This window comes from Scomber scombrus, chromosome 11 (assembly GCF_963691925.1).
Source record: "Scomber scombrus chromosome 11, fScoSco1.1, whole genome shotgun sequence".
Classification (NCBI taxonomy): Eukaryota; Metazoa; Chordata; class Actinopteri; order Scombriformes; family Scombridae; genus Scomber; species Scomber scombrus.
In genome coordinates, this window is record NC_084980.1 from 7689987 (window position 1) to 7701686 (window position 11700).

The 11700-nt window shown below is 44.1% G+C and overlaps 1 protein-coding gene across 2 annotated transcripts; it reads right to left on the bottom strand.

The window, feature by feature from the left end:
* Positions 1 to 198: 198 nt before the first annotated feature.
* sall2 (spalt-like transcription factor 2) lies at positions 199 to 10613 on the bottom strand. Of its 2 annotated transcripts, XM_062428594.1 has the most exons (4): positions 10037 to 10613; positions 8190 to 8336; positions 2499 to 6385; positions 199 to 1540 (listed from the first exon to the last, which is right to left on the bottom strand). In XM_062428594.1, the coding sequence occupies exons 2-4, from the start codon at positions 8263 to 8265 to the stop codon at positions 1247 to 1249; spliced, it is 4257 nt and encodes a 1418-aa protein (XP_062284578.1). In that variant the 5' UTR covers positions 8266 to 8336; positions 10037 to 10613; the 3' UTR covers positions 199 to 1246. The 2 variants fall into 2 exon arrangements, with proteins under 2 accessions (XP_062284578.1, XP_062284579.1); XM_062428595.1 differs by lacking the exon at positions 8190 to 8336 and having other exon boundaries at positions 10037 to 10151.
* Between the last annotated feature and the right edge of the window lie 1087 nt (positions 10614 to 11700).

The following is an 11700-nucleotide window of genomic DNA, read 5'->3' on the forward strand; positions in this document are numbered from 1 at the left end:
GGGAGGAGAGCTTTGATTGTCTTGGCAGGGAGCGGGGATCAATGACATCTGTGTGTGGGAACATGGTATTTATGACCAGACACAAAAATGCCTATAAGCATTTTTAACACTGTATGGAAAGTAATATTAGTAGGCCAGTTACAATATATTTGTTGTGCAGAATCCTCTCAAACAAGACAGAGCAAGAATTTCTTTCCAAATGTCTTTTAATACGGAGATACTTAAAGTACATCTTACAACAAACAGACAGACTTCTGATATATATAGTAACTTAAAGTATTAGTAACTTTAGTAACTGAAAATGTGTTACAGATATTACTTCTGGACCAAACAACATTCATAATATTCACAAAGCTGAAGGCCAAAGGTCACACAAAGACCATGTCCTCACTGGGTTCACAAACACTGCAGCTGTGCTTCTTGTTTTGACAGGACGATACAGTGAAAAGTAAATCACAATGACATGACAGAGTAGTTTATCTGAACCACAAGATGGGGGACAAAAGAATTAATATTTTCCATAGAAACACATTCATATTGTTGGCCTTGTTTGCTATTGCAAAACAAAATGTCATTTTGCTTACTTCATTCATATCAGTTTCCTTTGTGATTGAAGGAACCAATTGTCTAGTTATCAAACAGACCTACTCCAGGTAGCATTTGCAGAAACATTTACTTTTGGTTGTCTTGAGCCTCCTTTGGTGCTCACTGGGTCAGATTTGGTACATGATGAAACACAATGGGTACGAAAATGTTTTGATCATGGCATAAAATTATTTGAAACAATTTGTGTGTTTTGACTTGTTAACTGATAATATCAAATTTGTTCAACTGTGAACTAACTGCGCCTGACAAGTTCATTAAACCCCCCACCAAGAGTTAATTGACCCAGGTCTGATATGAAACATTGATACAAAAGAGATACTTTTTTGTTAGAATTTGCATCAAATTATTAACAACTTCAGCCAGACAACGTAGTGTCACAGCAATTACTGGACTCACTTTGTTACTTGAATATTTTTACTTTTATTTGTACAATAGCTGTCTCTTTTTTTAAATTTTTTTTTAACACAAGACCAAGCTGACTGACGCACAACTTTCACATACATATTACTCTGACTATCAAACTGACAGGCTACTTGAAATGTGTTAAGGAAGCAGTACTATGCAAAAGTTCATACTTTCCATACACCAAAAGGTGAACACTGACACCAGAACATCAGCCAGCCAATCATGCTGACTCAAGTCATGGATCTTCACTAGATTCTTCTTCAGCCTCCTCTGGAACTCTTGGATCCATCTGAGACAGAACGGGCGACTCATTCTCTTCTTTGTTGCCAGAGGCCGGGTCATCAGCTGACTCGGTACTGGTGTTGAGGAAGGCTTGGTACTGGTTCCAGAAACCTGCTGAGCTCCTGGTGGCAGGAATGTTCAAGGACGTCATAGATGTAGAAGAAGGAAGTTGGTCAGTGGAGGAACGACTACTCCGGGCTGGTGGACGTGTCGTTTTGGTAGCTATACCATGGTGCTTCATGTGCCCCTGTGAATGAATAGATTTTTTTTTAAAGAATAATGTGTAAAAATAATTCTGATTTCAGTTATAATAACTATCAAAGGTAAACAATAAAACGCAGTGCAGAATGAAATCCATGGGTAACTGAGCCTCAACTTTGACTGGAGCATGCAGCATTTTTCTGAATGTCCTGAACTACAGAATATGATGCTGTACTAAAACTGTAAATTACATTTTCAATACAGACCTATAACAAAATAGTCTTACAATTAACTTCAAATAATTTCTTTAAAATATTTTTATTATTTCAGAGTTGTACCGTACACACTACTGACCAAAAGAATCCAGAGGCTGTGCACTTTATTTATATTATTTACCCTTAACACCTTTCCACTTAAGATGGAATTTTAGATTTTAATCTTAAACCTTTTTTGTGGGTGATTATAGTTGACAATTTTCATTTTTTCCAAGTATATATGATTTTTACTACTATTATTATCTACTATTTAAGTCTAAATGTTTCAATGATAATCGTTGCCTTTTTGAATTGTAATTGAATTGAAATTGAATTTATGTGACTCATGTATTACATTTCATGATTTATCCAATTTAAAATGTTCTGCTATAACATAATAATTACATTAAACATAATGTTTTATTCTATTTTATCCCTTTCCATAGAGGCATGTGTTGTCCCTTTTATCAGAGTATCAGACATGGTTATCCAGCTCTGCCCTGATTGGTCCGGTCTAAGAGTAAAGTGACTTTCAATCATGCCGTTATGGATGTAGTTGTGTCTATATGTAATGCTAGTTTTGCTTTATGATGACAATGCCTGACAAAGTTATCTTTTAAAATTGAAATGTTGCTCCATTAAATTAAATTCACTTGGACCTGTGCAGATTGTTTGATGTACCTTTTTAAAAGTTAATACACTTAATTTGTCCAAATTATTTTGACACCACATGAATGTCTTTTTCCTTACCTTCAGCCCACTGCGGCTAGCATACTCTTTTCCACATTCAGCACAACAATAGGTTTTCTTCTCAGGGCGAGACATTGGAGATGGGAGAGTTGGAGCAAGGTTGATGGGAACAGAAACATCTGGCACTTCACTTGAAGCCGATCCGCTAATTTTCACACTTTCCATTCGGTCTTCCCTTCCATATGAACCAAAATTAAAGCTCTGACGTGTCTCCCTTACAAACGTGGCAGCTCTATGTGATGCACCCCCTTCTTCAGCACTGATGGTGTCTGCAGTCTCCAAAGCTGGCGTCACTTTGGGATCTTCATCAGGCACAGTTGCTTGGTCTTGCTTTGGTGAGGCTGGTGGATGAGACTGGTCTTCGTCTTCATCCATGGGCTCTGGTGATTGAGGTCTGGGGGAGACTGAATCTGACTCCAGGGTTGGTGTAGCAAGAGCATCAGGAATGTCTTGACTCAGGTTGGAAGAGGAAATAGTACTGGGACAGGTGTAAGCATGGTGGGCACCATGGGCAGGTGTGCTTTGTAAATCATCCTGGTTTGATCTGGAGCCAAGGAATGCATCTGAGCAGGTAGATGTTTCATCTGCTCCGCAGTCCACTACCATAGCATTAGGGGACACTGTGGATTTTGTCACAATGGAGGAAATAGGTGAGGTGGATTCAGCGAGAGGGACATCAGCAGTGGCTTGTTGTTCAACTTGATTATCTTCGCTAACATGGGAAGCTTGATCTGTCTGCTGGGGGGCTGGCAAGGGTGCGCTAACACAAAGGACAGGGGGTTCCACACTGCCTGGTGGTGGGGTCTGTGTAGTTGGATGTATGAAGGGGTCAGGGCTAAGGTCAGATGGAGGGATGAGTTCTGGGCTGGAGGACCCACACTTGCCAGGATTTTTGGTGTACTCAACTGATTTCATACTGCCGGACACAGAGACTGAGCCAACAGGTGGAGTTTGAAATTGTGAACTTGGGGCTGGGCTCTTAGAGTGGCTGGCTTGAGGAGATGTTTTATTAGAGACAGTATTTGAGTCAGTGGACTGGGACTGGGTTTGTGACAAGGGTTTGGTATTAGATTCAGCTGGCATCTCATGTGAAGAATCGTCTGTGCCATCTGGGGGCAGTTGTCCACCAAGGTGCATACGGATGTGGTGCTGAAGCACTAGGGCATTCGTGAACTTCCGCTGACACAGTGGGCAAGAGTTCTGCACACGTGCATTCGGTGGTCGGGCATGATGGGTGGCCAGATGTGACCGTAGGCTGCCTTTGGTAGAGAAGGATCGTCCACATATCTTACATGGGAAAGGGCGTTCTCCAAGGTGCGTTGCTTGGTGCAGACGGAGTGCTCTGGGACAGCTAAGCACCCGTAGACACATCCCACACTGATTAGTTGTCAGGTTACCAGTTTGACCTGTGATGCTCAGTGATGGTAGCATGCCCCCTGCCATGGCACCTGCTCCATTGGCACTCATGCCTAGAGCAGCAATCATCTCACGAGTGAAGTTTGAAACAGAAGTGGTGACAAGAGTCGAGGATGATGGGGATGCCATGACATAGGTGGCAGAATTGCTGGTGTTTGTGAAACGATTGTTGGCTGAACTTGGTGAAGAGGTAGTGGTACTACTAGATAGCACCTCCAGCATGGAGGTGGAAGTAGAGGGAGAAGTCCATGGAGAAGTGGAGTGGGGAGGAGCCTTCTCTAGCTTCTCCACCAACCTCTGCAGCTTGGAAGTTTCAGACGTAGGAGTGGAGGTAGCCATGGAGGAAGGCACGGAGCATGGAGTGGTGGTGGGTGGACCTGGGGCTTTAGGGAAGGAAGAGAATGGGAAAGAAAGCTGAGAATGGCTGGAAGAGGCATGTTGGTGGGACCCTGGAGTAGAGGGTAGTGGAGTCCGTAGCAATCCCAATGCTGGATGGTTATAGAGGGATGAATGTGCAGCAGTGGTAGCAGAAGAAGTGGAGACAGATGGGAAAAGGAGCTTAGGGAGGTGGGCTAGCTGAGAGTAGGCTGCAGGAGAAAGGATGGGGCCATGAGGAGGAGTGTTTTCATCAAAATGCTGCTGCTTGGCACCCTTGAATAACCCTGTTATGGCGGAAGACGAAGACAAGGAAGAATTAGAGAGGAGGGAGGTGGCCAGAGAGGAGGTGGAAGCTGAAGAGGAGGAGGATGAGTGGGAAGAGCCAGAGGCAATAGAAGCTGCAGCGGCTACAGCTGCAGCCCTATTGAGCTGCAGCAGAGAGTGGGAAATCAAAGCCAGATCCACACTTGGAGGCAAAGGTAGGGTAGAAGGGGTGGCTCCTCCAGAGGCCCCCAGAGAGAGCCCAGTGCTGGTACCACTGACTTCCAAATTATCTCCATATGTTTCATCTTCAGGCCTGATTTTTCGCTTCTTCTGAATCATATTCATGCCACTCGAACTACAACCACTGCTCACAGTCTGTCCCATATCAGACCCCCCAGTGGCCCCTAATGTTACCCCAAACAAAGATGGTGGCAGGAGTGAAAGTGAGAGCTCTGGGTTTTGCTCACGGTGGCGTAAGAAGTGCACCTTGAGGTTGCCTCGTGTGGTGAAGCGGCTGAGGCACACTGGACACTGGTAGGGCCGCTCCCCTGTGTGTGAACGTAAATGTATCTGCAGGGCAGAGTCACTGCTGAACATTTTTCCACAAAAGCGGCAGGCATGGTGGAGACGGACAGTATTGTTGGAGCTGGATGTAGAGGAAGCGTCTGTTCCTCCAGAGACAGATTGCAGAGCATGTTGGGCGTTTGGGACAACAGATACTGATGTTGGGAGGGATGAGTTTAGGAAGGATAGGCCACTGTGCCCACTCACTGAAGTGGTATTTGGAGATTTCTCATGAAGATAACGGTTGGGCAGAGTTAAAGACAGGGCTAGTGGGTAGTTGGAGGAAGCCATGGAGATGGCAGCAGAGGAAGAGGTGGAAGAGGATGAGGATTGAGAACTAGTTCTCAGATAACCATGAGCCCCTGCAGTCCCTCCTGTGCCTTCCATCTGGGGCTTGTGGGGTTGCAGGATTTGAGACAAAGAACTGCTTGGCTTTGAGGGTTTGTTGGCTGCCTGAGAGGGGAGCAGGGAGGAGAAACATGCCAGTAGAGGAGCCACAGAGGTGGAAGGCTGAGATGCACCTGGCTGGGTTGTTGGGCTGGCAGCCCTTTTGCTGCCTTCCAGACATAGCTGAGGAAGGGGAGGAAGGAGATACTGGGAGGGTGTGTCTATAGCGTAAGATGCTCCACCTAGGCGCAGTACCTGTCTACAGATCTCTTCTGTTATTTGCATCTGATGGATCTGCCTTTGCTGCAGCACCCGCAACTCCTCTAGGATCAGGGCAATGCTCAGTTGGGCCCGAGAAGGTGCAGCTGAAGCAGATGTCACTCCTGGGCTTGGGGTGGGAGTAACAGGACTTGGGGGACCCTCAGGCACACGACTGGGGCTTCCGGGGTGTGGTGGAGGACATAGGGATGCAGACGATGATGAGGAGGAAGAGGAGGTGGTGGTGGTGGCTGACAGCCCCAGTTTGGGAGAGGCCATGTGTGCGCTTCGGGAAGAGTGGATGAGGGCACTTGCAGAAGACGCAGTATTGCAATCAGAGAGTCGATGGGCAGCTGGATTATGAGTTTGGGAAGAGAGAGGAAGGTAAGGGAAATCGGGGGAAACGGAGGGTTGTGGGTTTTTAAGAAGCTGGTGGAAGGGCTGGATTGGTGAGCAGGATGGCTGTGGACCCTCAATGGGTAGGGGGGGTGTCTGTGAGCCCTTGAAAGTTGAGGGAAGAGCAAGGGGCAGCTGAGAGCTTTGAGGATAGGAAGATGGAGAGCACAAGGGAGAATCCGGGATAAATGGATAGGAGTTTAACTTCACTGCCAAGTGGTCATCTAGGGAAATTGAAAGAAGAAAAGAAAATCATGAAAAAAATATCAAGGTTTATAGAGTAGTCTGCAATCTTTATTTATTTAAGATAGCTTAATCATAATAAAAGTTGTAGGACACAAAAGTCAGTAGTAAGTAGATGGTGTTATTAGGTGGCTATTTAATGTCAAGGTCTTGTAGGAAATGATAGAGTTCAGGGATCTAAGAGGTGACTTTTAACATCTGGGTTTAATTTTAAACCACCATATCATCCACCTCTGCTTTATTTTCCTCTTTGTCCTGTCTACCCTCATCAACTGCAGCCTCCCCATCACCGTGACCACACACACATCATGCATGTAGGCACACATGCTTCCACACACACATACACAGAGATTCTACTGGTCTGCAATAATACACTGTTCACCCGTAGAGAAGCCTACCTTGTTTCCAGGGCAACACGCACAAGACAATGGAGTTTACACCCCCCCTCCCTTAATAAAAAAAGAAGCCACAGTCACACACCAAGACACTCTTCTATCCCTGCTTCTTTCTCTGTCTTTTTCCCCCATTCAATGTTTCTTTTATCTTCTTAAGAGCCCTTCCCCCAGTTACCCAATGGGGTGTTAGGGGTCAGGTTCTGGTTGGGTACTGGACACTGTACTGGGTGCCTGATTGGCTGGCAGACTTGACCTTAAACACTGGGGTCGCATTCCTGATACGGTTTAGGGGCAGGCAGAGGAAGAGAGGTGGCGTGCAAAGAAAACAAACAGCCCAGCATACAGACATGATGACTCACAGACCATCAACAAAAGTAAAGTAGCCCAGAAAAGTATTGAGGGACAGAGGTGAAAATGCACACACACACACACACACACACACACACACACACACACAGCATACCTGTCAGTACACACATAAGCACAAAAAAGCACTTTGTATGCAGAGGGTTGCTAATGCCCATGCAGACACATACAGTACTTATTGCTGTTTTTACTTGAAAGCTACAATTTTGTGACAAGGTGGCCCCTATTCCTGTAACTGGAGTGGACAGACAGACACAAATAGACACACAAGTGTGCACACACACAGTCAAATACACACACACTTCTTCATGGGTATGTTCATGCTCCAGTGCCCAGCAACAAAGCTCAAAAGGGACAATGGGGTCTAATGCTATTGCAGTTACAACACCTTATATAGTGCCTCACAATGTTTCCTTTTCGCTGACCTTCTCATGGTTAATCTTTAACAAATCCGTATCTTGACTTAATAACACATTTCCAAATTCACTGTACATTCTTTTTTTCTTTTCTTTTTTTTAAACAAATATTTATCTGTGGATTTCTGTCCTCCTGTTCTGGGTGGTCTGTGTCTTTGAACCTTGCAGTGAGGAGGAGTGAAGATACTTTGATTTTACAGGACAGAGAAAGCAACTAATCACTGCCACCACAAACACAGAGTAGGCAAATCATTTTAACATGCCTTCTTTCTCTTGGAGTTCAAATATAATAGGCACCAAAACATACATTTTAATTTCATATTAAATTTTGATTAAGCTTTGACCTATAATAATATTTCAGTTCAAAATCCTAAACTGCTATTTCCCATATGAGGCTGGACAATTCATTCTAGGTGAAAATTCACAATATGTACAAAATGTATAATGATACAGTTTGAGATATATCATGAAATCAGATACTAATATTCATTCATTCTCCTCATGTTGAGGAAAAGTGACTTCATTAGTGACCTTTAAAAGTCTCATTCAATCTTAATCTCATGATACTGAATAATCATTCATCTTTTGATATGTTGTCTATTTCTCACCATGTTCAAGTATCCGACAGGCACCGAGGGTCAAGCTCATAAGCTGCTGGGGTCGTTTCTGTTTCCGACGGGACATGCTTCTGCAGGATGGGACCGAAGCAGGGGCGCACTGACCAACACACAACGTTTATTCTGTCTCCCTGCACACTGAAAAAAGTAAGTATCTAAATTACTTAAATGGAAAAGAATGAGGAAAAACTATAGCCTATAATTTCCAAAAATGTTACATTGGGTGCTCCAGGTCGATTAGTCATAATGAAGCAGGTCCACGTTGGTGGCATTGTGGTGCAGAGAAAGAAAAACAGCACTAAAGTGCCAAAGAGGCATGTGTGACAGTTTCTCTCAACAAGTCTCCCTTTTCTCAAAACTCACCGTTGGCCCTCCTTCTCTTCTCCCCACACACACACACACACACACACACACACACACACGGACACACACACAGCTCACTTGTTCATCCACTACTTTGCATTCAAATGGCGAGTGAACACCCCTTCTTTTGAGCCAAGAGTCCACTGCCTCTCTTCAGCAAACCCTCATACATTGACGCTCAACTTCATCACATAATGGCCCTTGTTGCCTGTGCTTGCGATTAGTGATATGAAAAACTCAGATTGGCAGTCCTTTGGTAAGCCTTTACGCATTTACCTTTTATATATTTACTTGTACGTAACAGGGGGAAACCGTGCGTGCAGGTGGGTGCAAAAGCCAACCAAGGTTAAATTAATTCTGGTTCATTTTTCTGACATTTCACCAAAGCATATAGTATGTCACAGGTCACCTTGCCACACATGAACACTACTCAAGGTGTGTATATATGTGTGGTGTGTGGGACTGCATGATGCTGCCTCAACACCAGCAGGCTCCTGTGTGAGCTCACAGTCAACAACGCGGCTGAAATGAGGAGGAATTTGCAACAATGGCGTTGAGGGAGCACAGCTGAGTGAACATCACCCTCTCAGAGCCTCTCCAACACATAAGGCCACTGACTGGAGGCACAATGCTCCCTTTTCACCCTCATCCCGACTGCTTACCACGTGGAGAGAGGTAGGCTATTGAAAGAAAGACACAGCCTGAGTGAGAAGGAAAATCATTTTTCACCCCGGGCCCTATGACACCCCCCCCCCCCCCCCCCCCCGAACACCCTTTCACCTCCCCTCTGTCTCTCTAAGGCTTGTGGACAGAATAATAAAACGCTTCCGACGTATGATATGAAGTCTGACTGTTACAGTGTGGTTATCCAATCAGTTAATGACCACTAAATTAATTAAACGTCTGCTTTTGTTGGACCGTGGAAGTCTTATTCATTCAACACCCCGATGGACAGATTAACACCGGACTTATGTCCTCTCTATAAAGGCCCTGTGGACACTTTTGTCTATGCAAACCAAGCAGTGATTTCCGAACAGTAACAATGATCGAAAAAGAAAATCATTGTAAACACATGCGTCACTTCGTAATTGATCATATTTTATAAATGCAAAAAGAAGTGTTAGCTGTAATAGTTATCAAACAGTCAAAACAGGCAATATCGTTGCTTTTTTAAATCCGAAGTCTATTGTGCCAACAACGCATTCCTGTTTTTTCGTGCCATCTTGCCAACATGATCGCGTTTACGACGGTCGGACGTTTCTCTCCAATGTTTGGAGACAAGCGCAAAAATAGATGCGCGTCCCCGCTACTGTACGGCGACCTGTTGCACGCCACGCGCGCTCCCACATCATAACAAGTTATGATTCATAAAATATTATGACTTCTCCAAAAAATACAGTCCCGGATGTGCATTTCCCCCACAGGCCGCTCGTCGCCGACACAACCTTCTTAATAATAACACAAAAACAACTTACCATGTTTGAAACGATGATTTTTGGCAGCGATATTGTGTATGACAAGGGGGGGAAAGCACCGGAGCTTATGTTGGGTAGGATCAGCTCCGTCTCTCAGCCGGGACACTGGCGCAGCATTTCCCTATTCACTCCCAGGGATGCGCAGTCGGACAGCCGCATTTTTTTCAATTATTTATCTCCGCCGCAAATCGCGTTTCTTACTCTTATGACAAAGGGTTATTATGCGTGAATGTATTTACTCATAGTCCACTGGCAGGAGGAAAGACAGGGGCGGTGCAGACAGCTGTAGTACTCGCTACAGGGGGAGGATTATTTTTTCTTGGCCGTGCGTGCTCTTCCTCCTCTCTTTGTATTTGTCGGGGCCTGCTCCTGTCCGGCCTGTCTACGCTCTCTGCGGTACTGTCTGTCCTGCTGTCTGTCTGTCTGACTGTCTGTCTTTCAATCTGTCTGTCTGGCTCCCTGTCTCTTATAATTAATGGCCCTCGCAGCCAGACGGTCCTCTGGGAAACAGGTTACCTCCACATTGGCTCTCAGTGTGCAGCTCACATAGGAGCACAGGCCCGGGCACACACTTCAAAAGCACAGCTGAATCATTGACGGTGATGTAAGATTGGCACAGGTGTGGATAATAGTGGTTCCACCTTTGTAATAAAAAAAAAAAAAATGTTTATTTCAGATTTTAATTAAAAAAGGTCATTAATTTAAATGATTGGCACGGTTTCTTGCTATCTCAGTACATCTGATGGGTTGGCATTACACTCTTTAAAGGTCTATTGTGGGTCTTTGACTCACAGTGAACAGGAAGTATATAGAGGTACTCATAAATTATCTAGAAACCCAGATTGTCACCCAATGCAACCATCTCCACTGACACAGACAAGTACTTGGACCACTTCACCATTTTATTTTGGTCATTTGGAGATTTAAAAAAAATCTATAGAAAACAAATCCATCTAAATAAAATCCAATAATAGCCAAGTCCTACAAGGCATTTACAGTCTTATGAGGAACTAGAATTTATCTTGCATGTCTTAATGTGGTTTATTGACTGGTGATCAAGTCTGCTCTTAAAGTATCAAAGTGGTTATGGCAGAAATGAACTTCCTTCAATTGTCTTAAAGCTCATATTGTATTGTTCATTTATTCATTTACTCACTCTGTCACTGTTGAACCGCCATCTGTGATAGGCTATAAACTATGATGTATAACAGGTCTAATGTGTGCAGATTATAGATAATTCACCTCCTGACTGCAGTACTGCTAAAACACTATTATATCCTGGTTTCAGATTGTGACTATTTTGTGCAAGGTGTGAAGAAAGTCAACAGTGACTTAACAGTCGCAGCACAAAACTGAATTACTCAGCTAATGATGGTGCTGTAGCTGGACAGACTGTGTGGTTAGTGGTCACTGAACAAGACGTTCCGTTCTGTTGTTTCCCAAAACCACATGAAAACATCATGAATTATGAAGAATTCATTTTGATGGCTCAGTATTATATCAGCGTTGGAATCAGGAGAATAAGGAGGAAGAAGCAGCAACAATATGAATTTCTGCAGTGTTTGTGTGATACGTACATTCAGACTTTCTCAAGTGTGATGTAGTGTTCAGGTAAAACTGTGCTCAAGTATTGTATAGGTGCTGGAGCAATTTCAATGTTGAAA

What these genes read in the sequence shown, in the direction of transcription:
- sall2 (XM_062428594.1), bottom strand. Translation starts at nt 8,265, where the DNA reads ATGTCCCGTCGGAAACAGAAACGACCCCAGCAGCTTATGAGCTTGACC. An exon ending in CTGTCGGATACTTGAACATG is followed by an intron (nt 6,386 to 8,189) that starts GTGAGAAATAGA and finishes CAATTTCCCTAG; the next exon opens with ATGACCACTTGGCAGTGAAG. An exon ending in CTAGCCGCAGTGGGCTGAAG is followed by an intron (nt 1,541 to 2,498) that starts GTAAGGAAAAAG and finishes ATTCATTCACAG; the next exon opens with GGGCACATGAAGCACCATGG.